At 41.4% G+C, this 27,643-nt stretch overlaps 2 protein-coding genes across 6 annotated transcripts; one reads left to right on the top strand and one right to left on the bottom strand.

The window, feature by feature from the left end:
* Positions 1-490: 490 nt before the first annotated feature.
* On the top strand, positions 491-16,372 carry matr3l1.1 (matrin 3-like 1.1). Of its 4 annotated transcripts, none has more exons than XM_046405545.1 (23): positions 976-1,415; positions 1,926-3,010; positions 3,245-3,306; positions 4,335-4,373; positions 4,540-4,616; positions 4,705-4,733; positions 4,824-4,946; positions 5,534-5,659; positions 6,251-6,367; positions 6,995-7,119; positions 7,207-7,727; positions 10,383-10,473; positions 10,586-10,755; positions 10,830-11,020; positions 11,319-11,397; positions 11,548-11,573; positions 11,665-11,784; positions 12,771-12,901; positions 12,997-13,681; positions 13,999-14,077; positions 14,259-14,380; positions 14,454-14,496; positions 15,823-16,372. In XM_046405545.1, the coding sequence occupies exons 1-22, from the start codon at positions 1,409-1,411 to the stop codon at positions 14,484-14,486; spliced, it is 4,038 nt and encodes a 1,345-aa protein (XP_046261501.1). In that variant the 5' UTR covers positions 976-1,408; the 3' UTR covers positions 14,487-14,496; positions 15,823-16,372. The 4 variants fall into 4 exon arrangements, with proteins under 4 accessions (XP_046261502.1, XP_046261501.1, XP_046261500.1 ...); XM_046405544.1 differs by having other exon boundaries at positions 15,550-16,372; XM_046405546.1 differs by lacking the exon at positions 976-1,415 and adding an exon at positions 491-683 and having other exon boundaries at positions 14,454-16,372.
* matr3l1.2 (matrin 3-like 1.2) lies at positions 14,673-27,302 on the bottom strand. Of its 2 annotated transcripts, none has more exons than XM_046405547.1 (22): positions 27,184-27,302; positions 25,212-26,187; positions 23,406-23,467; positions 23,281-23,319; positions 22,863-22,960; positions 22,594-22,646; positions 22,321-22,437; positions 22,074-22,199; positions 21,805-21,993; positions 21,201-21,325; positions 20,614-20,959; positions 19,999-20,178; positions 19,153-19,249; positions 18,685-18,701; positions 18,402-18,524; positions 18,087-18,215; positions 17,642-17,770; positions 17,440-17,570; positions 17,046-17,325; positions 15,981-16,122; positions 15,582-15,697; positions 14,673-15,428 (listed from the first exon to the last, which is right to left on the bottom strand). In XM_046405547.1, the coding sequence occupies exons 2-22, from the start codon at positions 26,001-26,003 to the stop codon at positions 15,366-15,368; spliced, it is 3,354 nt and encodes a 1,117-aa protein (XP_046261503.1). In that variant the 5' UTR covers positions 26,004-26,187; positions 27,184-27,302; the 3' UTR covers positions 14,673-15,365. The 2 variants fall into 2 exon arrangements, with proteins under 2 accessions (XP_046261503.1, XP_046261504.1); XM_046405548.1 differs by having other exon boundaries at positions 25,212-26,231; positions 27,184-27,288.
* Positions 27,303-27,643: the final 341 nt, after the last annotated feature.

Genomic DNA, 27,643 nt, shown 5'->3' with positions numbered 1-27,643 from the left:
ATAAAACTATTAATTTGTTACCTTTACTGTATCATGTTAGTGACAGTAGTAAAACTGAAAATTGTTTTTTAAGGCTTATAGAAGCACAAGCATTTATTTTAAAAAGTAGTCCTCCAGCGCCACCTAATGGTTAAAATTCAGACGTCACTGTGCTAGAGTTTCCCAACGAAAATGCTTAAAATCTAATTTAAATCTGCAAAATAAATCTGAGTCTAATGTTGTCTTGTGTTAAACAGTATTTCTCCGTCTCTGGTTCAGTTACTGATGATTTCAGACAGTGACAAGTTGAGTTTATTCATTTCAATTCAGCTTGTCTGTGTAAGGGCTACTGTAGCTCATTACCAATATCAAAAGATACACAATATAAAGAAAAACTGTGGCCAGAGACTGGTTGTGACCCTCAGAACAATATTTTATTTTATTTTATTTTATTTTATTTTATTTTATTTTATTTTATTTTCCAGTGTGCCTTCCCTTCCAGCAGGTGGCGGTAATGGGCGATTTTTAAGCGATATTTAATAACCACCATCAAACGAAAAAGGAGACTCTTTCTGTTAGTTAGCTTTGTTTTAACTAGTCCGTTTTTCTGCAGTTGTCTGCGCTTATAACACCGTTTTCACTTGTGAATTGTTGCCGCCTGTCTAAACAAGCAAGTCAGTGCTGAGCTCCGTATTTAATTTAAGGTAAGCTCGCTGCTCAAGGCACCTCTCTGTCGGTTAGTATCCGTAAGCTACATTGTTGATGCCCGGAGCGTTAGCTCGGTAAGCTAATGCTTTTAGCATTCTGTCATAACCGTTAAACATTTTGGAAATGGTAAAGATAAAGGACAACTTTCTTTATCTGGTCACCGACAGAAAACGATTATGTTTTTATCTCTATCTGATTTTTATTATATCTAGTGATCCTGCAGCATTAACGTATGTTTTTGTGTAACACAACACTTGGTACTATATGCTATATTATACTTGTATTAGCCGCTGTTGTATCAGTGATAACCTGTATTTTTCTGCAAATTTATGTGAGGGTGCTCTTATACTAGCCGTGATGTAAGCAGCGTCCAGTACAGCCCGCTTGGTTATTTTCATTTTTGATCAGTATTGCTCAGATTAATGTAGATACACGCTGCAGAATCATTATAGCAGCTTCAGTGTTTTACATTGAGCCTTCCTGTGCTGCTTCGGGTTTGCTGTGGGCCACATGGTAATAATTAGAAAGAATTGGAAAATGTTCACAACCTCATCAAGCCCACTGATTGTCATGTTGACATAAGAATGTACACTGGAGTATCCAGGATGCAGTGTCATAAGCCTTTCTCTGTGAAGCTGGATGGTGATGACGATCAGGACTGTCACGGTGCTTCCCTGCTTCTACAGATTTGGATGGTCTCGTGCTTCATGAAAATGATAGCATGTTTGGTTAGTATGGAGATGGAAGAGGACATCTCGCCTAAGAAAGCATTTATGAATGGACCCATGACAGGAAGTTTCAAAGCACCTACACAGAAATGCAGTGAAATTCACACATGAAAAACATTATACAAATGTAACAATATCCAAATTCGTTTGTGATAAATACATTTTGAGAAATACATTTAAATATGTATGTTTGTGGATTCTATCACATGTATTCAAAACAAAGAATATCTGTGTGTGTGCATCAGAAATACATTGAAAGATGTTTTCTTTGGTTAAGATGTTCCGTTAAAGGTCTTGTAGTTCATACAAAACTCCTCAGTTTTCTTTACAACACATCTCAGGTGTTCCAAAGATCACTTATCCTGTTTACTCTCAGAAACCCGAACTGGCCATGTTTGTGTTCAGTCACAGTGTTGTCATCCTTTTTTTTCGCAGGATGATATTTCGTTCTTTGTTCCCTTTAAGTCAGATTTTACATTTCCTGTCTTCCCTGACACCTTCTGTCTGCAGGAAACGCTCCGAGCGTTTCTTCTCCCATCATGTCTCACAACTACCCATATAGACGCCTGCCGACAGACTCCGATCTCAGGCCAGTTCCTGGACCTTTCAGCTCTGCAGACCGCCGCCACACTTCAACAGATAATGACTTACACAGGCCGCCTCAAGAGTCCTTCTCCTCATCCTATCCGTCCTCCTCCAGAAATCATTTGATGCAGGACGGCACTCTAAGTATCCTGAACAGCTGTGGTCTGGAGCCCAGCGACCTGGCCCTGCTGGCCGAGCTGCCTGAAGACGTTCTTAATGTTGAGTCCCTGCCTCAAGTCCTCAAACAGATCAAAGGAAAGAGGGGTACTGTTAAACCTTTCCCTCTCAATACTCCATCTTCTTCCTCCTCCTCCACCTCCTCTTCTTCTTCGGCTTATCCTCGTAGCTCTGCACATCAGCCCACTCTCAGCCCCTCCACGGGCAGCTGGGATCAACCCTGCAGCCAGCTGCTCCAGTATCCAAAGGGCCACTTGACACCTACTCTTCTTTCATCTGGCCTGGACCGTTGGGGGAATCCCAGGACCACCAGTTCTGTCAGAGGGGACCCAGAACCACCATCATCATCATCATCATCATCCTACAGCTACCACAGACCAGAACCCTGGGAGTATGGTAAGACGGACAGAGACATCAGTCTAGTTTCCACTCATGACTGCAACCACAGATCAGGACTCCCCGGGTATGGTAAGGCAGACAGAGACATTGGTTCACTTTCTACTAATGACTACAGCCACCGATCAGGACCCACTGAATATGGTAAGACAGGCACAGTTTTGTCTCAAGACTCAGCAAGAGGAGACAGCAGAACTCGTCCTTCTCATTTCTCTCAGCTGAGACCAGCTGATTGTAGGTCAGTTCCTCCTTCTGAAGAGTTCCTTCTAAAACTTCGTGGGGAGCGCCGTGATACTGAATCCTCTCCCATCAGGAACAGCACACAGCTAGTTGCCTCAATACCCTCCAAGAAAGAAGCTCTGGACTTCCATGGTACGACTCCGCCGGTGTACCCGTACTCATGTTCTCTGTGTGCCATCACTGTAATGTCAGAGAGGGTAAGTAACACCTGTCCTCCTCCTCCCCCTCCCATGTGGGGCGCAGTGTATTGCTGTAACTAGTTCTTGACGTATTTTAATAAAGGAGGTCAAAAATCAGATCCAGAGTCTGATGGAGGGATTTGTATTCAGCTGATTATCAGACTTCCTCCTGCAGAGGGATGATGGGTTACGACTGCTGTGAGGTAAAGACGGTGAAGCTGAACAGATACATTCATGTTTTTTGTTTTACAGGTGTGGCTTAAGCATATAAACGGTACTCATCATGCAGATGGACAGCTTAGCCTCCTGCAGCGGTATGTTTCTTTTTAAATACATTCAGTCATATGGGTAGATTTTCCACACTTGTCTCTCCCATCTAGGAATTCACTGTCATTTTGATAGTATACTGCCAAAGTACAATAAATCTGTTTGGTGTTAACTGAACATTCAAGGGTGAAATTTGTGGGATGTGGCCCATATTTTAAAGTTTAAAACAATAAAATTATCAACTAACATCACTGACAGAATGTGAAGAAGCAACGGTGTTGATGTTATGTTAAAGATGTCTATGTGTTGTATAGCAGAGATGTCTACTGAAGTCAGCATGCCACCCAAATAGCCCCGGTCCATCCTGTCTGTAATATCAACTTGTACATCTAGAAGCCTCCCTAGTTTTGGAGATCTGAGTAGAGAGATTGCTCAGTTTCTCTCCGAGTTTAATTCAGTTCAGTTCATTTTATTAATATAGCACCAGATCACAACAACAGTTGTCTCATGACACTTTCCAGTTAGAGCAGCTCTAACAAGTAAACACAACAAACTCACAAAAAAAAAATTCTTACACTGACTTTCTTACTAAACAAAAAAAATTGACCATACACCTTCATACACCAACTGAAGTTCCTCTCTTGTACCAACCTAAAACGAGCTTAACTCACCTTAAAATCACTTGATTCACACATAAATAAAGTAAAGCTCACTTCAACTGTCTTGGTTTGTCTTTGCAAAATCTGGTTTGGTCCAAAATAACTCACCAAGTAAGTTCAAGCTCAGTTCACCAAGTAAGATGTGAAAATATTTCCTATGCCACATGCCATTTTTTCCCATTGCTGATATCCAAAACTGTCTCCCCTCTGCTGCTTCACGTCTTTCCTTTCCCTGCCTGCCCTGCCTTTTAGTCCCCAGAGTCATAGCCACTGTTAATTTTTGCAAATAAATATTTTTGTGGATACCTTTGTATTCTGTCTGTTTTTATTCTATTTTTACAAATTGCACCTTTAAGCTTTCAGGGCCTTATTTCTTGATGATCTTTTATGTTTTTATTGCTTTATCTTTATGGCAGGTTTCCTAACTGGGACTGTCGCTTGGAGACGGTCAGCAGGTCAGTGTGATACATCACTAAAACCAACCGATGCCCTGTGCCCATGTCTATAAACTGAACTGTGGACTTTATAATAGCATCTCCTTGTTAAACAGCTTTTGTTTATCGAGTTTTAATGAAGACCTACAAACAAACATCATGAATCAAATCTGTCCTCTCACTGAAGGGCTGACGACCAATCAGACAAGTGGAAAGACAAAGGACAACCTGACCAGCAGCCTCAGACTGCCAATCAGAACTCCAGTAAAGACACCTTATTGTTTTCTGTGTGCTATCCATAATATTATCCTTTCAATTACTGTGCTCACATCTGCTTTCTTCTGTTTAACAGATGTCCAGCCAGCTGGAACTCAGAAGAAGGTAAAGACACATAAGATGTCAGAAATTCTCCAATGTGTGTCTGACTTGAAATAATGTAAGTATCGTGTGTCTGTGTGTGTTTCCCATCAGGCTTCAGAGAAAGGTAAAGTGGTGTGTGTGAGGTTTCCCGCTAATTCTGTGGATGAGGCATACCTGAGGAAACTGGCCGAACCGTTTGGAAAGATCATCAGGATCCTCATGTTTCCGTCTTTAGTAAGTCCACATCCCTCAACACCATACAAAGTATTAATGTTTTTATGATTCTTTAATAATTTGTGGGTGCCAATGAAAGTTTGATAAGTTAAGTTAGTTAGTTAAGTAAGTTTGACTGACTTATCTGACTGTTTTGTTGACATTCCCTTTAGCGCAGCTCCATCTAGTGGACGCAAAACGCAACCCGAGCCACTGCTGTAGCTTCTATCCTATGCGCCTTATAATGCGGTGCGCCTTATATATGAAAACAGTTTTAAAATAGGCCATTCATTGAAGGTGCGCCTTGTAATCCGGTGTGCCTTATAGTGCGGAAAATACGGTAATTCAAATTCACATGTTCTCATCACTACATTCATTAAAGTAGAAACACGTTTGAAATTGGACTTATGCTGAATTTCAGATACGTTTCTCTGTAAACGCTCACAGAAGAGGGTTTTAAAGTTAACTGGAGATCACAGTAGCTAGTTGGTGCAAGGAGACAAAGCAAAGCAAATGTAATGACAGTTGGACATACAAACTTGAGAGAAATCAGGCATACATGCATCCCATTGAATGTTTTGGAAATAAATATGCTGTGAACCCTGCAGGCATTTTTGGAGCTGGGCTCCATTGACCAAGCCAAGGACTTGGTGAAATTCCACGTTAACTATCCTCCAGCGGTGAATGGAGAACAGATGGAGTTCATGATCTCCAGCACCTTTAGCTTCCTCCAGGTAGGTTTTGTTCTGACCAGCAGCTCACACTGAAAGGCAATGAATAATTTTTGTGGTGTTTTCACTTTCAGTGCAGGCAGTGCCGTTGTCTGTGTGTTGGTGTGTGTTTGGGGCACAAGTGAGAGGTTTTACATATTCTCCTTCAGTTCATTAAATCCCTACAGGATACATATGTTCTGCAATGTCATCACACATAGTTTACCTCCATTGATTTACATGTAAATGCCAGCAGGTCAGCACGCACACCTCTACACACATCAGATTGGTGCGCTATAACTCGTATTCGCCAGTTTGTATGATTTCCTGAAGAAACATCTCCTTGAGCTGTTGTCATGCTTCACCGTGATTGGCTCAACAATGAGAACAATGACTAAGCATGTATTTTTTTCATCTTCATACACTCTGTGCACTTTGCTGCATTTAGCATGTATGTATGTATGTATGATCAAAAGGAGGCCCAGTGTCTGAAAAGTAATATTTGAAAAACTGTTTCGTTCCGAAGTAGACAAAATGATCTGAAACACACATTACACAAATGTATTTTGACATGCAACGCTTTAAAAAAACATATACGTTTTGTGTTTTCCCCAGAGTTGTCAGGTGGTCAGTTTCACTCCGGCTCCATCAGGAGAGTATGGCCAATCAGATCTAATCAGCATTGTCAAACGCTTCGGCAGGCCACTCTACACGCTGTTCCTGCCATCTATGGTGAGATTTATCAGAATATTCTGGTTCTGATCCAAGTCACTGAGGAGAAGATAACTTCTTCTTCACTGTCTGTAAGCTGATGTGAGGTTGTAACTTCACTGTTTAGGCTTTTTTGTGAATGCATTAATGACCTATTAACAGGAAGGTCAGTTGAGGAACAGAGAAGTACTTCAGTTGTTCTATCTCTTTTGATTGGTATATGCAGACGGCATTGGTTACTTTACAGGCAAACAAACTGAACTGAGAACTGAAGCCAATCATCCTGAGGAGTAACTTTGACTGACGATGAAGAGTTTTCAACTTAAACTTATGATTTATATTCATTATAGTAAACTGGAGGGAAATTTGACTTGACTGATATTGAAGACAAATTTCAATACCTTGTCCTACTGAAATCTTTTCCTCCAAACACTCTAAAATCTAAAATACATGACTGGAATCAAGAGGGGAGATACTGATGTTTATTTGACAAACTATTTCAAGTTCACTGAAACTGCAGACAGTCTCCATCAGTGTTCCCATGCTCATGTTTATCTGCAGATAAACAAGTCCTTTGTTGTGTTTCACTAGTATTACCAGGCTGTACCATAGAACGTCACTGTAACATCAGTTGTATTTATTTTACAGGCATTTGTTGAGATGAAAAATACTCCTGATGCTCAAAAGCTGGTGGATTACTATTCCTCCAACACTCTGAGGATCAACAATGATGTGATCAAAGTTTCCTTCTCTGGAGAATACAAGACCCTCATGTGAGTATGATGAGTCTGACAGGACATTTATCTACTAATTCTGATGGATAATTGATAAGTACCAATACGCCTTCTGTCATCCTGCAGGCGGGTCGCTTTGGCCAATCGATACGAAGAGGAAACGAGGAGTTCAAGCCGAGGGAAGGAAGGCAAGGCAATGGAGAGCAAGAAGAAAAAGAACAGTACGGACCAAGTGAAAGACAACAGAGACAGAAGAACCAGAACCAGGTCCAGGTCCAGAGATAAATCCTGCAGAGATAGAAGGACAAGATCCAAGTCCAGAGATAAATCTCACAGAGACAGAAGGACAAGAACCAGGTCCAGGTCCAGAGATAAATCTCACAGAGACAGAAGGACAAGAACCAGGTCCAGGTCCAGGTCCAGAGATAAATCCCGCCAGGGCGGACGCACAGGTACCAGGTCCAGGTCAAGAGATAAATCCAGCAGAGACAAAAGGACAAGAACCAGGTCCACATCCAGCGAAAAGTCCAGTAGAGACAAAACAACAAGAACCATTTCCATGTCCAGAGAAAAGTCCAGCCAAGAGAGTATGTCCAGGTCCAGTTCTACAGGAAAGTTGGCAATACCAAAGAAAACGGAGCCACCTGGTAAGAAAATTGAAAGTTACAAAATATTTCACATGCTTGACCATAAACTGTACACGAAAATAATTGACGTGTCTCAAATTCCTCTCTTTGTACAAAAGTGAAACCAAAATATCCCATATGCGAGTGCGTCTATAGTGTTCCATAGTGTGTGATGATGTCATTTGGAGCCAGAGTCTGTGCAGTAGAGATCAGGAGGTGGAGCAGTGATATTCAGTTCCCGCCCACACCTGTCTGACCTGATCAGGAATAGCACTCAGCTGTCAATCATGACATTTCAGCCCCTTTTTATAGCATCAAATAACTAATCTAAACCTTATTCTATTTTATTCTACTATTATATGTTACTCTTTCTTACATTCTATGTATGCACCAATCACTAAGACAAATTCCTAGTAATGTGAAACCTCTTCACTTACAATGGCAATAAAGACGATTCAGATTCTGATTCTGATAACCCTGAACAAACATCAGTGTGATAAGAACTACCTAAAATGAAAGAAACCATCTTTGGGGAACATTTATTTGCGGGTACCACCAGGAGGTGATTCTATGTATTAGAAAGATTAGATTAGATAGTATTAAAATGTTTCAGGGCAACAAATAAAACCTAAAATTAAGTCTGCAACAATAGCATAAGCTAAAAAAGAATATTCAAACAGTGGGCTTGCATTAGTTAAAAGTTAAAAATAAGCAGCAGTTAACCTCAGAAATGTATTTAAGTACCGTATTTTCCGCACTATAAGGCGCACCTTCAATGAATGGCCTATTTTAGGTGCATAGGATAGAAGCTACAGCAGTGGCTCGGGTTGCGTTTTGCGTCCACTAGATGGAGCTGCGCTAAAGGGAATGTCAACAAAACAGTCAGATAAGTCAGTCAAACTTTATTAATAGAATACAAACCAGCGTTCTGACAACTACGCTCACTCTTAAATAAAATAAATAATAAATAAATAAACAGCTGTGTTATTATTTTTCCCGAGGTAATGTCAGCGACGTAGTATTTTCGCGACACAGTTTATCTTTTAACAACAGCAAGGTACAACAGGTAGTGCAACATTTTTAACACGTAGTGGACGGGAACTTTTCCTCGATTCAGTAAACACGTAAAAGAGTCTGATACCGTTACGGTAACTCAAACGTAAGTGTAATAACAATATAGTAACTCTTGATATAGTGCAAAGTAATAACAATATAACAACCCCGTTCACTCCCAAAATGAATTAACAGCTGTGTTATTTTTCCCGAGGTAATGTCAGCGGCGTAGTATTTTCGCAACACAGTTTATCTTTTAACAACAGCAAGGTATAACAGGTAGTGCAACATTTTTATCACGTAGTGGACGGGAACTTTTCCTCGATTCAGTAAAAAGAGTCTGATACCGTTACGGTAGCTCAAACGTAAGTGAAATAACAATATAGTAACTCTCGAAATAGTGCAAAGCAATAACCATTTAACAATAACTCAACGTTGCTCAAACGTTACTGTCCATATTCACAATATGACCAACCTTGTTCAGTTGTGAACACACAGAAGAAACACGTAAAGCTCACTTTATCAGTTCATTCCTCATCCACGAATCCCTCGAATTCTTCTTCTTCAGTGTCCGAATTGAACAGCTGGGCGAATACGGCATCCAACATGCCCGGCTCCGTCTCGTCAACGTTGTCGTTATCCGAGTCAGTGTCACTGCTGTTGTCTGGTAGTTCAGCGATGATTCCAGCCTTCCTGAAAGCTCGGACCACAGTTGAGACTGATATATCAGCCCAGGCATTTACGATCCACTGGCAGATAGTGGCGTATGTCGTTCGGCGCTGCCTCCCTGTCTTGGTGAACGTGTGTTCGCCTTCCGTCATCCACTGCTCCCATGCAGTTCGCAGTCTAGCTTTGAATGCCCTGTTGACACCAATATCTAGCGGTTGGAGTTCTTTTGTCAATCCACCCGGAATGACGGCAAGCACTGAATTAGTGTGCTTCACTTGTTTTTTGACTCCATCAGTGATATGGGAGCGCATGGAGTCGTAGATCAATAGGGACGGGACTGTGTGAAAAAAGCCACCCGGTCTCTTGACGTAAATTTCTCTCAGCCACTCACTCATCTTTTCTTCGTCCATCCATCCCTTCGAGTTAGCCTTGATAACGACGCCGGCTGGAAAGTTTTCTTTTGGCAAGGTCTTCTTGAAAATAACCATGGGTGGTAGTTTCTGGCCATTAGCCTGGCAAGCGAGAACTACAGTGAAGGACGACTTCTCATTCACTGTGGTGCGAACATTCACCGTACGTGCTCCCGTTTTATCCACAGTGCGCTTAAATCTGTTACTTCGGCCACGCCCCCTGACTACGGTAGCCACGATTGACCAATATTGATCCATAGATAAGGCGCATCGGATTATAAGGCGCACTGTCGGCTTTTGAGAAAATTGAAGGCTTTTAAGTGCGCCTTATAGTGCGGAAAATACGGTACTTGAGAAAATTTAGTTGATTTCCACAACTAGTTGTAACTGAACATTTTTTTAAAATTGTTTGGTTTATAAAATTTTATGAAGTAGTAAAAAAATCAGTTTCAGATTTTGTGGTAATGTCTTCTAAATTGACAAATATTTATACACATAGACTGAAGCATAACCCTACATGATGAGGATCTTCTTACCTCGACAGACAATGAGTTCAGGACCAGCCCTAATCCAGCTCCTGTCAGAGACCTCAAACCTGAAGCTGAAGAGAGAGAAGAGACTGAGGAGGAAGAAGAGTGAGTTTCCCATGGTTCTAATGTTAATAACAGAACTTTGTTGTTGCTTTATATTCAGTCATTTGAGTCCAAAGTATGAAAAGATCACAGTAGTGAAAATGTGATGGTGCAGCTCGTCTGCAGAAGAGAGCGACATTGAAGGGATGGAGGTGATCGGAGAGGATGGAGAGAATCTGGAGGATGAAGATATGGAAACACTGGATGATGCGGAAAAAGAGGAGGACGGTGAGGTTGAAGACACAATGGAGGAAACTGCTGAGAGCACAGACTCTCCTGAAGAAGGTAGAAATACAAACTGAAAACAGAAACTGTAAACCACTGACAGATTTGAAAGAAACTCTTGATGTCCATTTCAGACAAAGAGAAGGAGGTAAAAAATAGAGAGGCAGATGATCAGGAGCAGCAGGAGGAAGAAGTAACAGGGAAGGAGGAGTTTCAGAAAGAAGAACCCTTGAAGGAAGAGCAGGAGGAACCTAAGGAGGAGGAGGAGGAGGTGGTTGAGGTGTGTGGGACAGAGAAACAGGACACTCAGCTGCAGGACGACCAGGTACTAGAAAATGTTTTTTGGCTTAATTTATCCAGAATACATTGCAAGTTAGCGCAGGAGCAGGTTTGTGCAACAGATGAATTGAGATGTTTTTCCTGAGGACTGTTAGTTTGATTAAAGTCTCATGTCAGCAGACAGATCCCAGATCTGTTTGTTGACAGGATAACCAATCTTGTCAGTTTACAGGACTGATGGGACACAACACTAATTAAACTTCTATACAAGACAACCTGAAGCAGGTGATCCAGCTAGTGGTATCACCGGTCTCACTTGTCTTTCTGTGTGTGTCTGTCTCCAGGAGGAGCCAGATTTCCCAGTAGACTTAGAGAACTGCATCACTCTGGATGAACTGGAAGAAGACCAGTTTGATGACAAAGGTAAACCCAGAGGGTCTGGAAAGCCCTGCTGTGCAATCTAAACTCAACTCACTAAAGTCTTGATGATCATTAAATTTAATATTTAGCCTTTAAAACCTTTTTTTTAATTTATTCCAGTTTGACTTAAATGTTCTGGTTTGTTTGTTGCAGATGAAGCACTCCGAGACAACCGTAAAGTAAGCAGAAAAATTTATTTCGATCAGTACAGTACAGCTTTGGTTCTCAGATGTGTTGTTGATGTTAGGATTTGTTGTTGTTTGTCTCCAGTCCAGCCGAGTTGTTTACTTCAGGAACCTCCCGTCGTGTTCCTATCCCGACACCGAGTTCACCAAACTGGTGCAAGATTTTGGTACAGTGGTGCGCTACTTCCACAAACCTCCGGGTTATGTGAGTTTCTCTTCGTCTTTTCTTTCACTCAGTATGTGTTCTATCATTCAATATACTTTAGTGTAAATAAACAGTACCATGACAGTTGGAGCCACTTAACCTTCTGCTTACATCTATTGAAGAGTTAATGACATCAAGCCAGAGCTGTCTTGGTCGCTCTACACCATTCTGTTATGTTGTTGCTGTTGCATTGTGGGATGTTTATGACAGCATAGTGTATACAGTGTGCATAGTGTATACAGTAATCTTTCCCCAGAAATAGTATGCACTGTACATATTGTTGGTTTCAGACATGCTTCAAAACCTCTCATACTATTTTAGCGTAGTAAATGGTTGACTTCTTGTTTAAATGTTGCTTCCCTGGTGATCAGCAGCAGAGATACTCATCTGTTATTCAATTAATTATTATTGTTCTGTTAATGTTCATGCAGGAGCCATTTTTAGAGCAAAGTGTGTGTAGGGCACCAGTGGCTGTCAACTTTGTGCTTTGGCTCACTTAAAACACTTTAAGATGTTATTGAAAAATGTGGTTAACATTTTCAAATTGCTCTTACGTTGTACACGATGCATTTTGACTGTTTTCTGAGTTTCTTCAGAGTTTAAACTTCACAGTTAAATGTCAGGAAATCAGTCAGTTGGGAACATTTCTACTAAATAAGTAGTATGGAATGTCGACCGTGGCCTCGTCCAGGTTTTGTCTATATTTTCCCAGTCAAAAAAGGTTTTTTGTGGAGTTTTTCTGCATTGTGTTATAATCTTGTTGAATTTGAACTTGTTAAATCGGTCTCCATTGACTTTTCTCCATCGTCAATGCACATTTCATTTTCTGGTCACATTGCCTTTGTCTTGAACTTTAAAGCAGTTAAAAACGTAATTTGGACTCAGCACTGACTCCTGTTTGACACTGTGGAGAATCTGTCTCCAAGACTTTAGGGATCTTTTCGGTTTGATGGCTTCTCTTCATCTTCAGTGTTTGTGTGTTTCAGGGTTTCATTGAGATGTCGACTTCTTCAGAGGCTCAGAGAGCCGTTAAAGAGCTGACTATTAAACCAGTGACCTTCTTTGGCTATAAACTCACCATCCAGATGTCCGACAAATACAGAACACTCCCCAACGGGTAAGTCTGTCCAAACTGTCTCCTGACTGATCCTGTCCACCTGTCGGATTTCTGTGGTCATTTACTCTGAATCCATTTGAATACTGTCTTTATAGGTGGAAGGTTTCTCTGGACAAAGAAAAGGAGAAGAGGAGTGACTGTAGGAGTCAAGGCAGCAGTAGCGACAGAAAAAGTAGGGACGAGTCCAGCAGGATGTCTACGAGAAGGAAGGAGTCCCCAAAGACAACTCCAGAGAAACAGTTGTCATCTAAAAAGGAAAAAAAAAAGTCAGCACCCAAGACGGCCAGTAAAAAATCTTCAGAAGTTGACAAACACGTATCAGAAGAAACCTTGAGAACAACACCAGGGATCAAGTCGGCCACTTCAGGGGAGGAGTCAGTATCCCGAAAGACTCCGGAGCTGCAGTCGTATGACACAGCAGGAACGAGCTCCAGAACAACAGCAGAAAAACAAACTGAAGAGAAGGAGGACGCCACTGAAAACGTGTCTGCTACTATAAAGACTCCAGAAAATGAGTCATTGCCAAGTCAAGAAAATCAGATGTTAAATAGAAAAGAGACTGGTGAGGATGACTCGGCGGCTAAAAAGAAAAAGAAAGACTCAAGTGACGAGATTCAAGTAAAACAGGAGCTGGAAAGCGCTGAAGCACCAGAAGATGAAAAGATGGAGATCCAGGAGGAGGAAGGCTCAGAGGAGATGCCTGGACCAGGACCAAAGGATTCAGAGAGTCAGCATAAACCACACCCTGCTGGAGATCCTCCAAAACCACAAACTGAACAGGTACAACTGAAGACATGTTCTAATGTACATATCTTCAAATGTAAAACTTTCAGGTTTCAACTAACTTAAAACCGTTAACTTCCGGCTCAAAAGCAGATCTTTACATGAAAGACGATTACGTATAGAATGCAATACAGCTATAGTTTGTTTCAGCAGAAAAACTGTCCTTGCTGCAGCTGCTTCAGACATCTTCAGATTCGTAATTTATTCTTCAGGGGACAGAAACATTTGGGCCACACTGGGTGTCTCTTTGTATATACTGTTCACTAATGATCTGAGGTCTGTTTATTTTTAAACCTGTTGCTGATTGGCTGCAGGACTCTGAGGTCCAAACGGAGCAACAGTCTAGACCTGCAGGGGGCACTACAGAGCTGCAAAAACCAACCAAACCTGTTGGTAAGAAAATCCTATTTGGTGTCATACTTAACCTGTATTGCATGACTTCCTACTAAAACGGTGGGTAACTACTAAAACAGAAAGCTATTAGTTTGTTGTGTTACCTATGCATTTATTCCTGATTGGATCAGCAGCAGCAATGCATTCACTGTCACCTCATCACGTTGTTCTTGTCCTGCAGGAACCGAGTTTGTTCGACCAGTTGTTGGTTACTTCTGTAACTTGTGTCAGCTGATTTATGCTGATGAGGACGAAGCCAAACTGCAGCACTGCAGCAGCCTGGCACACTACAGGAAGTACCAGGTGAGTTTCCAGGTTCTTGACAGGCTGTTGCAGCTGTCCTCCGCTAATTTTAACAGCGACTCTTGTTTCTTAGGAGAAGACGGGCAAAGATCCGTGGGCGAGCTGAACATCTGGAGGTGAAGTAATGAAACCTGATCAAACACCAGAGACTGAAACAAACGCGTTCAATGTTTTTTATTTTATTTTATTTTATTATTTACCCAGAAATTTGAGGAAAACGTTACAATTTTGCGTTTTATTTCTCTTGCTTTTAATTGTTTGAGAATTCGCTTTTCATAAACAAAGAAAACGATTTGTATTTGAGGTAACTGGTTTATTTTGTAAAACATTGTCAACAGAAACATTCAGGCATAAAACAGTTTGTTCTCGATTAAAATGAAAAGAGCCTTACAGAAATAGTTTGACAGTTTAGTGTTTAGTGTTCAGCGATCTGATCAACAAGCTGTTTCCCTGCCTTTCCAGTCTTTATGTTAAGCTAGGTGCTAATCGGAGTAGCATAAGACCAAAATGTTGAACTATTCCTGTAATCCAACACTCACGTGTCCGTCTGCCCAACATGACTGCAAGATGAATGAATTATTTTGTTTTTTTTATAGCAATCTGTTGATCATTTTGCTATTAAACATTTAAGAACTTTTTTTAAAGGTTAAATGCCAAATATTCATTGGTTTCCTTTAGTCTTAATATTTTAAAGACAACAGAGCCCTTTCATTTTATTGGTGTGTGTAGCAGTAATAACCTCAAACAACCAATATATCAACCGCTTCTATGTGGACACAGAAACGTGAGTGTGAGATTGAGACGAAAGCCTGTTTAATTTTGCAATTCATTTTTCAGCTCTAACATAGTTCAAAGACTCTTGTTTTCCCACTTGACAAGCGGCAGAGACTAAAACCCTCAACTTGTCACTGTGTCGTCGGTGTTTGACAAAAACAGTTAACTAAAGTAAAGTAAAACTCCTATGGGGTGATGAAATCACCAGTTTTCACGCTGTCATCTTCTTCCCTTTCTTCTTCTCTGCTTTGGTCTGTTCCTTTTCCAGATATTTCTGAAACAACAAAACCTTAGCTTACTTTCATTTGTCTCATCAGATGTATTCGAATGCATTACAGTTTGATCCTGTTGCAAAGGAAAGGGACGAACCACAGCTGTTTTTTTTTTTTTTCCAGTGTGTCATAGTGTGGACAGAGCCACGTCTCACCTGCAGCTTGTCGTAGTGCGCCTTGCTGCTGCAGTGTGTCTTCTTAGCCGTCTCTTCATTGGAGTAAAACAGGAAGCAGACACGGCAGTAATAACCCATCTTCACATGTTCAACACCTGAACAAACACACAACACTATTAATGACAAGTGTTTGTTTTCACTATTTATTTAAAGAGTGTATTAAATATTGAGTTTTTTGGTTAAAAATAATTCACACGTCCTCCTTCTCTTCTTTCTGCAGCTGTGTGAAATGCTCTGAATATTTAAACTTTTGACTGAGTTTGATGAGGACTTCTGGTGGTGAGTCCATGCTTATGAGCAGAGAGTCTGTCAGTAAACTGTATTATATTCTGAGCGAACACAGAATCATTCTGTCAAAGAGACATCCCGTTTTCTCACCGATCGGGTTGTTGGGGTCATGGGGGGGCAGCGGCAGAGACGCCACACTGGGTTTGTTTTCAGCCGACGGTGGAGTCTCCATCTGTCCGTTCTGACTGGTCGAAGTCCCCATCTCCTCTACCTGCTCCTCCTGTTTCACCTCCTGCAGCACAAAACAGTGTCACTTCACGTTTGGTTGGCAGTATGTCTGTCTGTCTGAAGCTATACTAATGTGCTAAACTAAGAAGATGAACACTAGAAAACATTGTAGTTAAATGTAAATAAAGTACAGCAAATGAAGTTGTTTCTTTCCTTGTAAGAAGTTTGTGGCAGCATCACTGTTCCAGCCTGTCTGCTTTGTGTTTAAAGTGTGTCAAACTCTACAAGTACAGTAAAGCGTAACCTCTACTGGCTACTGTTTCAGTTTTGTGAGCTGTTGGGTTACTTCAACTTTGAATCATATCTTAAGACAAATTCTACGATTTATCTATAATGTTATCTTCTCCTTTGTATAAAACACAATGTGCCAGTTTGTCCTTGAGATGTATATGTTTATTTACAGATAGAGTGATATGGTGATCTGATCACTCGGTGTAATACCAGGTGTGAACTGATGGAATCAAATCTGTCCACTGCTGACTGGATCGTGCAGGACAGATGTTAATACCAGGCTCTAAGAGGACTTTAATACTGGCTGGACTTCCTCAGAAAGTCACATTGAATGTTGTTTTTTCTATGTCTGTGCACAGACATTTGTGATTTCTGTAAACGTCTGACATTCAGCACAGTGTTTGGAAAGTGCTTAAAGCTCCTTTAAGTAACGTCATGCTTATTAACCCTTTAATGTTTACTCCAAGAAAAAAATATATATATATTTTTTTTATTTTTCATGTTATTAGGCACTAATAACAAAAAAAATCTTATTTTATTTTTATTATTATTTTTTTTAGCATAGCATACCTTGACTGAATGGTAGAGATAGCTCAGTAAGGCTGATTTAAATTCAATGACTCAAAATGTGCTCTACCAAATGGTTGAGCAGACAGTCAGAGGGTTAAACAGGAAGTGCTGTTCTCTGCGACTCACCTCCTGGCCGCTCATCTGGTCCTGACTGGAAACTTCAGGAATCTTCTCTGCTGGGTTTTCTCTCTTTTCATCAGCGTTGCTCACCTCAGGACTCTGTATCTCTTCCTCTTTCAACTCTGTTTTCTCTTCTTCCTCCTTTAGTTTCTTGTCCGTTTCCCCCTCGTCCTCCTCCAGTCTCGTCTCTTCCTTGGGTTTCTTGGCTGGAGGTTCATCGGGGTGTTTGGGGGATTTTGGTAACGTGCTGCTATTTTCTCTCTTGCTCATGCTCGGACATCGATGTCTGAAGAAAGTTCAAGTGAAGTGATGCAGCTGGCTGACAGATTTGCTTTTTGATACATTTGATATTTTCCCCCCAGATAATTAAGTTATTTAAACAAATGAGGAAGAAACTCACCCGTGTTTGAGCTGTCTGTACTTCCTGCTGACGTAAATGGTTAGACGTTTCCCATTGAACTTTGGAGGATTGGCTTTGCAGTGTTCAGCCATTTTCTCTGCATCCTCAGCTTTCTCCATCTCAATGAAACACTAAAGAAAGACAGTTTCAATGTCAGAACCCACAAACATCAGGCTCACTCCACTCAGTCCTGCTTCTGTACCTCTCTCTTGATCCTGTTGGTGAAATACTTCCTGACTGTCCCGAACGGCTCAGCCAGTTTCAGGATGTCTTCATCTGAGTATTTACTGGTGGGGATCCCGCCGATGTACACCACCTTACTGGAGCCACACTGAATGACAAAGAATAAGGAAATTTACATTAAACTCAAAATAAAATCTCTTATGTGAAGGACATTAGTTTTGGGTGGTTTAGCTTTTCATAGCCAGACACATTAATTAACTGCTGAAGTAAAATGATGTGACAGGCAGAAACAAATCTCACAGAGGGACGAACATGGAAAAAAGTTTCTGTCTTATTTGACTAGAAGGATCTGCCTACGGCTCCCTGTTACATGATTCATAGTTGTTTTGAAGACAATAAACATAACTTCATCAGAGCAACTCAGCACGAATACTCAGGTGAAGTCCAACAGCCGAGGTTCTCACCTGGATGGTGGGGTAACTAAGGGAGTGGCTGACCCTCACAGGGCGGCCGCACACAGATGCTGTGACGTTAGCACTGTAAAACTTGGCCATCGCTCGAGCTTCTTCTTCGGTCTCAAACTGAAAGTACGCCTGATCAGGCCAAAGAGGAGAAAACATGGATTTAAATATATTCAAGAGTGAAGCCTAGGGCTGACAACACACTCCCGCTATCAGCTGTCACTAAAAGACATTTCCGTGTAGCTCTGTCTCCTGAGGACACTCACATTCGGTAGAGTTGATTTTTAATGAAACACTGCTGTATGAAGTCATTTGTACCTCAGGTCTTAAATCCAGCACCAGATGTTTTACCACCTTCCCAAAAGGTTCGGCGAGTGCCAGCAGCTCTTTGAGGAAGTTGTGACCTCGCCTGAAACCAAAGATGTTGACCACCCTCATACCCTGAGAGAAGAAGAAAACTGTCACAGTTCGTGTTCAGCACTGACAACTTTCTTTACAGAGACAAAACACTTTTTGTCCAGAGAGACCGCCTGTTTTTGTTGTTTATAGGTGTTTGGCTCTTCAGGAGGCGTTAAGGAACCAGCAGAGTACAGATACATACCCCTTTCTTTGTGTTGTCTGCAGAGAAGAAGAGAAAAACACAAGGATCAGTGTGTCAGCTTTGTTTTCAAACATTTTTCATGTAAAATTATCACCATTGGTCACATCATCATTTACAAGCCAAAGTAAAGCTGCAGGGACATTTTGGTATTAAACAAAAAGGTCACACATCAGTAAACATCAGCACATTTTCAGGGCAGTTCTCATTTCTCTATTTTGTGTCTCCTTGCCTCCTCTTTCCTCTGTGACCTGGAAATTGATCTCAGAGTCATCTCAATTTCTGAAATGACCGTTTCAGTTCTAAAGCACAGATGTCTCATTGTTTTAAATGCTTGTTGCTTCAGCCCCTCTGCTGGCATCTCACTTGGGAGGGACAAAGGAGACAAGGCGAGTAATGGAATCAAGGACACACAAAATGAAAAAGGAGAGAGGAAAATGTTCACTTGTGAAGTAAATTATCATCAGCTACCTATGGTGTCAGTCTGTCTGTCTTCTTCGTCCTCGTCCTCTGCCAGCTCATCCAGGGTCACAAAGTCCTCCATGTTCTCCAGGAAGTCAGGCTCAAACTGAACAACAAACAAACAACATAAATGTTCAGATTTCTTCAGCTGGACAAAACAGTCACAAATAAAAAGGTCCCTTTTAAGTTACACTTTGCAAAAACTGAAAAAAAAGAAGTGCTGCCCCTGCAAACACATTTGAAAACTCCAGAAAAGCTACTAAATGCTACACAGTTTTCCAAAAATTAAATATGTGACCCTTTTAAATTTTAAGCCAATGCAGACAAAAAGTCCTCAAGTGTTCAGAAAAGGAAATTCTACAACATCCTGACAATCAGAAACAATAAAATAAGGACTTTTTACTGCAGTTTGGTGGATTCTTCAGTTCTCTCGCTTCATGTCTCCATTCGTCACTAAACTGTATTTATTTATTTATTTATTTATTTAACAGGGACAAGTGCAATCAAACATAGTTACAAAAAAAAAAAAACATTGCAGCTGATGCATTGCACAAGAGTTTATAGCTAATGCTAATTCACAACTCCTGTCCCTGGTTGGGCCTTTCTACACACACACCATTTCTGCATGCACGCACGCACACACACACACACAAAGAGAGAGAACCAACAAAATTTAAAAACACTAATTCACTCAGCGCTCACTCTCACTCTCACAGTGATATTTACAAATGGGTACACATTTGGTTACTTGTAAGCCAAGACTTGACCCTAATGGTGAATGCTTTAAACTCAGACATAGTCTTGAGCTCAGCTGGCAAGGAATTCCACAGCAATGAAACTGTTATGACAGCATACCATGTCAGCATCTCCCTCCACCGCCTCACAGCTCTCTCCAGGCCCTGCGCTTGCTTCTTCTTTGTCCTCCTGTTCTTCAGTCTCTCTTCCTTCTTTTTGTCCCCCTGACTCCCCCTGCTTGGCCTCAGCCCTACCCACACCTCCTGGCGTGTCATCAGTGTCATCACTGCCATCAGGAACCTGTATATATACACAGTATATTCAATGAAATGAAAGGTCAAACGTGCCGATTCCACATTCTTAAATGTCAGGATTTCTTGCTTTTCTTTGTCATCTATGGCAGGAAATGAAGAGTCTTTCGGTTTTCAACTGTTGGTTGGACAAAAGAAGAAATCTGAAGATGTTACTTTGGAATCTGGAAAACTGTGATGACAATCTGTTTGACATTTTACAGACTAAATGAATATTTGATTGTGAAAATAGAACAGATTAAACCTACAACAAAATAATTGCTGGTTGCAGCTGCAAACCAGAACTTCTCATTTGCACCTTCTATCTGTAATTCTTCTTTATATTTTTATCTTTGTGCGGAATTTCTTCTTCATGTAATCCCAGCATCGTTGTTGTTTGTTAATTAAGCTTCAGCACAATCCTCCATGTTTTCTATTTTCTCACCTCCCCCTGTTGAACATCCTGAGACTCTTCCACTGTTTCCTTCACAGAGTCTGCACGCTCTGGCTCCTCCCCCTCTGCACCTCTGTCAGATAGCTGCTCCTCCTCCCCCGCGTCCTCCCCCGCCATCACTCCTGACACCTCCTCATCGTCTGCTGCAGGTTTCTCCTCAGGCTTCAGTTTCTTCACCTCCTCACTCTTCTCTTCTCTGGCCTTTGAGCTGGACGAGGAGTTCCTGAGGCAGCTGGACGACATCCGGGAGATGGCGGAGGGGGTGGAGGTGGTGTTCATGATGCGGCTCCTCTGGCTTCGATTGTCTCCAGTAGACCCACCCTGTCTCCGGTTCACACTGAAACATAGAAATGTCAGGTACAGGTGAGAAACAGTCCAAAAAAATAAATCGGTCTGCAGTAGAATGATGCCCATCATGTTTCATGTGTGTTTGCTAATAGTTGACTGGTTTGATTGATTGATGATGTCACCGCGTACTGCAGCCCTCTGAGTTTCGTCACTTGGCTCCTTGGCACTCTCAGACGTTGTCATCATGGTAATCAGGTGACTAAAGGTGTGTTTTGAAGCTCTGCACTCACTTGAGGGTCTTGTACTTGGTGCAGATGTTGAGGCGGATCAGTCTTCCTTTGATGACGAGCGGGTTAACGCTGTAATACTTCACCAGCATCTCTGCATCCTCCGGAGTCCCCAACTGGACAAACGCCTGGACAGACAGACTACGATCATATCACTGAGAGGATGCAGCTGATTCATCCATTCTTACAGACAGAACAGAAAACTGCAGCAGGAGGAACTTTTTTTGGCAGAGCAGCAGTTGTTGACGAGCTTCTTGTTTTGTCAAATTAACAAAGTATAAAGCTGCCAGGAACCAAGAATCTTTAGTTTCAATGTAAAGTCAATTTACCGCAGAAAATAATAACAAATCAAAGTTTTAAAAATTTCTTCCAAAATGTGTCCCTAATCAGCACTTTTGCTGTGTTTCTACACTTGCCTCATGATAAATAAAGTTGTGTTAATACGTTTCATATACTGCCACATAATTTGAAGAGTAATGTAGAAATCAGGTCTTATTAAACACTGATTATCAAAATAAAAGTAATCCGAACTTTTTCAACTAGTGCAGGGTTCTAAAAACAAGGAAGTGAAAACAGGAAGTGTCCGATTAAATGTCTCCCAGTTTACCTGGTCAGTTAAGAACAGGTGTTTCTCCACAGTGCCAAAGCGCCCAGCGATAGTGAGCAGCTCCTTCTTCTTCTCTTCCTCTCTGGGCAGGTTGGAGAAGAAAACCACATGGCTGCCATGACCTTTGACCTCCCTGACAGGTCTGTCCATCGACCTTTCCATCAACCTGTCCGCCGACCGCTCACCTTTCTGAGGGCCAAACACAAAAGACTGTGTTACGGACATACATCTGTGTTATGCAGTATGAGGACGATGGCGGCTGCTGTTACCTCAATGACCAGCAGCCTCTTGGACAGGTAGAAGGTGATGGGTTTGCCATACAGAGTTGCTGGGTGCTGCTCATAGTAGTTGACCATGTCCAGAGCCTCCTCATGACTGCTCATTTCTAAGAAGGCCTGATGGCGACAAAGAAACAACTCTGAACTCCATACAGATGTTTCAGTATTTCTGTACTTTTGCTGACACTGAACATGATGACTGATCTGATAAGAAGATGTGAAGTTATAGATATTCCACCTTGTTCTTGAGGACCAGGTGCTCCCTCAGGCAGCCAAATGGCTCCGTGAAGGCGAACAGAGTCTTATTGCTGAGAGGCTTCCTATCATACTTCACCACCACCACTCGGCTTCTCAGCTGAGGAGCACAGATGGAAGATATGTTGATTTATGGTTTGATTAGTTTTTGTTAGATTAGTTTTAAAATCACATAAAAATAATAACTGTGTGTGTGTATGAGCATGTGTAATAACTGCTATGATAACAACATAGCAAGAGACGAGTACAAACTGACCTTGTTTTGCCCCTGCTGGTTCTTTCCCAACAGATCAGGACCTCCAACTCCCCCTGAAACACAAGCACATTGAATGTTAACATCACCATTTCATATTTACAGTGTGGATACATTATTGTCACCAAAGACACACTGCTCAGGTGCTTTTGTGTAGCTGTTTAAACTTTTCATTTAACATTCCTAACACTATTACTGCTAATACTACTACTACAACAACGTAACAACAACAATGATAATAACAGTAATAATATGCTGGTGTAGTGTCTTACCCCAGCTGGAGGACATCCCTCCTCCTGTCTGGACTGAAGACATGGAGGAAGGTCCAAGAAGCCCAACAGACAGGCTAGGGGCGTCCACAAGACTCCCACTGGAACAAAGAAACCAGTTGTCAGTAAGTCATCAAACTTGTTAAAGTCATTTTCCACAACAGTAAATTGACAGCTCATAACCTAGAGGTTTCTCTAACCTGAATGCTTAAGAACCTGCGAGGTCCAGTAAATATTTAAACGGTTAGTGTGATCTTCTCTAGATCTTCTAGTTTGGATGGATTTACTATATGCCAAGTTTCTGTTATGGAAAATAACTTTGAACACACTTCTTACTATTCAAATCCCCTGATGTATAATGACATAGGGGGATTGTTTAACAGAGACATTCAGAACTGAGAAAAGAATGGGCATCTCTTACCCTCTGCCTGAGGACATACCAGGGTTCCACTCTGGATACCTGAAACATTTAGAAAATATTACATCTCCAAACAGAACAAACTTCTGTGAGGAAAGCGTTTATTGGTGTGTGTCTGAGTGGCTCACATGTTGAGCAGCATCCGTCTGTTTTCAGCATGCTGAAGTCCATTAATGTGTTGGTTCCACTCCTACAGATGCAAGCAGAGAATTACTGATGCTCAACAAGCTGTTTCACCACTGGATCAACTTATGCTAAAGGGATAGTTCACCCAAATATTGAAGCTTCACTCAACTTAAGCTAAAAAGAGCTTTGGGATAAAAAGCAACAGGTCTTAATTTTCCTCACAAAGAAATTAATTCCACCCGACTGTGTCACATAGTAGAAATGTACAAAAAACAGAATTCAGTGATCTCTGTGGCTGTGGCTGCTTTTTAAAAACAAAAGTGACAGACCTGAATGCAGAATGTGGGGTCTGCTGAAAATTACTGAGAAACTGTTCTTTTTTAACACCAGAAATGGGACAATTAATCCCACTGTAAACACAAATGGGCAATACATGTAAAATATTAGCTTATTTCTTGGAATGGGTTCCGAAAAATGGCAAAAATACCAGCATTCTTTAAGCTCAATGCACAACAAATCCCTTAACGATTCTTTAATTACTGATCTTTGATCGGCTCTTTAACCTCATTTTGACAAGACTGAATGACTGAAAAAAAGTCAAACGACAGCCAAATGCAACAACCAGCTGACCTTCAGCTATTGTTATGAACATCCGGCACAACAACCACACAGCCACTGAATTAATATTAAGCAGGATAAATAGTTTCCCTGTGTTGTTTTCAGTGGTGCGGCTGCAGCACAAGGTAAATGAACGTCACAGAGACTCGACGAGCTGAAAAACCAACATCTTGCCAGCTCAGGAGAATCCCCATAGTTTGTAAAAGTAGGACAAATTTTAATAAATAACGTGTATTCATTTCAAAAAGCAAACTACCTAAAAAGAGACTCAATAATGGCAGCTCAATGCTCCTGTGTGTTTCACTGCATGTTGCATGTGTGTGTGTGTGTGTGTTTCAATAAGTGATGGGTTAAATACAGAGAAGTAATTTCCCAGCTTGGGATGAATAAAGTATAATAATAAAAAAAATATATAAGGGTTTCCGTTTCAATGAGTGGCTTCTGAACTGCATTTAGATTGAATGAAACCCAGTCCAGACTTATGTAACATACATCAGTATTGTATGTTGGTGGTTTGGTGGTTGGTTGGTTTAAATTGTTAGTACTTGTTTTTAAAAATGCACCACTGATCTGCAACTCCTGGACTGAACAGCTGATACTGCTGAGGTTAAGAGATCAGAGGGTAAGTGATGTAATCATGTACACGACTGTCGATTGGTCCATGATGTACCGTATCAGACTGAGATGCATCGATTCTCATGGAGACACTTTTCAGACTGAAATCTACCACTGAGATGCAGCATGTATGTATGTACGGTATGTCAAATTTTAATAAGAAAATGTTCCGTTTTGGCTTCCAGGTTTCAAATGTGTTGTAAGCAATGGGACTGTGAACACATTATCTGACTCAAAGATGAAGAAATGAGATAATAACCAGAACTGAATTTCTGGGTGGATTACTCCTTTACGATGTTCAACTGGATGATCGCTGAAGAGACCAAAACCTGACTGTGTTATGCTGCAGTTTCAGGTGTTCAGTGTAAGAAAACGAGGATAAAGTGCATGCTGTGAGGTGATTTAAAAAAGGAAATTACGTAATGTAAACTGGACCTCCAGTTATTGCAAACACAAGGAATGATTACCACCTGTCACTGACTGAAGTGGACAGAAGACTTGAGCTGAGCTCAGTTGTCTGCACTGAAACATTTAAAGTTAGTCCGAGAAGAGGAAGGAGGCTGGATGGTACTCACCATGGTGGAATGAACATCAAAGTCACAAAGAGAGCACACATGGGGGAACATGGTGGGCATGACTCCCAAGAAGTCTTGGACTTTTCCATTTGACGGGGAGCCCATCCTCCTCTGCATAAAGACTGGGTCGGACACTGGGGGGCCCATACCAAGCCCACTGTAGGAGTCATGGCGGGAAAGTTCAGAGTACGGCCTGTCTCTGCCCCCACCCCCACCACCACCGCTGCTGTTGCTGCTGTAATTTAAATTATATCCCCGGCTGGGAGTGATGTCTTGCAGGGAACTGAACTCGAAGTCTGCAGAGGACTGGGCCCGGGCTGAACCCTGACCCATAGAAGGGCCACCCATCCTCCCGACATGCATGTCATCCCAGCTGTCCCTTCCTCCTCGATATGCAGCTTCAGAGGATATGGAGGACGCCACCCGCCGCTCTCCTGTGTCTCCTTTGCGGCTCTTTAGCTGCATGAGGATGTGTGGCAGCGTCTCCACGCTGATGTCCTCTTCAGGGATTTCAGCTAAAGCGTCCAGGTCAGAGGGCGACAGCCCCAAACTGGCAAACAGCTTCATGGTGCTGCCAAGATGGCTGCTGCCACCATGTCGGGACATCTGGGAGCTGGTGTCCTGGCCCTCCATGCCACCACCTACCACCCCCACACCTGAGGACACACCCCCCATCTGCCGGCTGGATCGCTGTTCATTCATGGTGAAGTTCAAGGTCTCTGCAGCAGCCAGGAGTCCCCGACCCACCGCAAAGTGTTTCTGATTTCCATCAGACTGCGACTTCTGAGACATGACGCCACAAAGAGGACCTCAAAACGTCTCAGTACAGGCAAGTCAAGATAAAGAATGAGCCAGGCTGCTAAACAGTATCTATATTTTAAGGATAGGGGATGTCAATGTCAGTTAATATCTTGTGCAAAGAGTAAACTTGGACAAAGTGAAGGGGAACTCCTCTTCTCTGGAGAATGTCTTATTTCTGTTGAAACACAATGAAGTAGAGACATTCTTCAAATGTTGCCTCTACAAAGAAAACAGGAGCCAGTGGAGAGGCACTAAGCCACAGGATCATGTACAGCAAATGGCAGAAAATGTAAGCTGTGACTGCTACTGTGACATGAATGGCAATTAAAGAAGGTTGGGAAAGAAGATAAGGATACGCTATTAAGACTGAACATTCACCTCAGATCAGGAGGGAGGAAATGAACTGATGTGAACAGAGCGATGGAAACATCCTCACAGAAAAAAGAGAACTTCTGAGAACCAGTGTTTAAATATTAGAGAGATGTGATTATTAAATTATTTGAATTGCTTTATGTAAATGTCTGAAAAACATGAAGGAATAAAAAGAATATCCAATTACAACGAAAGAAGGAAGAGAACTAGAGCTAAATTTAACGTAACTTTACCTTGGAGCCTGGTTTTAAGAAATTGTGGAAAACCAGCTACAATGAGTATTCTCACACTGTAAATATGTGGCCAGTGAACATATGGAAAAGCTGTAATCTATGTGCATTTTTGTGCCACATTTTAATGGAGAACCGCAGAAATGCCTGACCTGTGCTAAGCGAGCAGCTACTGTAAACTAACGGTGCTAGCTCGCCAATATTAACCCAGGTTTAAACTTTCCACACTCAAACAAAAACTACTACAAAAGTAATTGTTATTCAGAGCCATTTATAAGCACATACATACACAGACACACACACACATATGTATATATATAAAGGCTCCATAGCAAATTAAAACGATAAATACTCAATCGGACACTAAGCAAGAGGTCGTCTTAAACAGTGGAGCTCGCTTTATTATATACCGATTGCTAATGTCTTTAACCTGGTCTGGGGCTAACCGTGCTAATGCTAGTCGTTAGCTCATTTCAAGGTTCTCGTTTGCTAATGTACAAATATTCATAACGCGGTGTAGTCTTGTGTAATAAAACGCAATTTATATCTGCGAATATAGATACTCTTACCTTGAGTTTTTCTAATGCGTGGTTAGCTAGCTAGCTGAACCTGCTAAGGCAAAACGAAGTCGCATCAGAGGAGTGCGGTATCGCGAGGTTTTGTTAATGCTGCCTTAAATACACCTGTGGAAATTCTAACTCGGTTCTCGGTGCTGTGTCGCAGCAGTCATGCAGTCACTTTCAACAAAGACATATAAAAATGTTCTATAAAATATAATAAATAATAAAACTATAAAATACTTATAAATGACACCAGTGATTCCAAACCTTTTGGCCTTACAAAGAAATAAAATGCTTTTGTGAAGCAAAACATATTTTTCCTGCCTTTCTACGCTGTCTAACATCCCTCCATCTGCTCCCCATATAACAGTCGCACTAATTTGTAAAATGAATTTTTCAGACGTGTCTAAATTATCATTATTTTATGTCATTACTGAAAGCTATACAGTCACACCAAAGTCAAGTGTCT

Source organism: Scatophagus argus, chromosome 12 (assembly GCF_020382885.2).
Source record: "Scatophagus argus isolate fScaArg1 chromosome 12, fScaArg1.pri, whole genome shotgun sequence".
In the NCBI taxonomy this organism is placed as follows: domain Eukaryota; kingdom Metazoa; phylum Chordata; class Actinopteri; family Scatophagidae; genus Scatophagus; species Scatophagus argus.
Note: the sequence above shows the minus strand (reverse complement) of the source record. Positions and strands in the feature narration are given on the sequence as shown.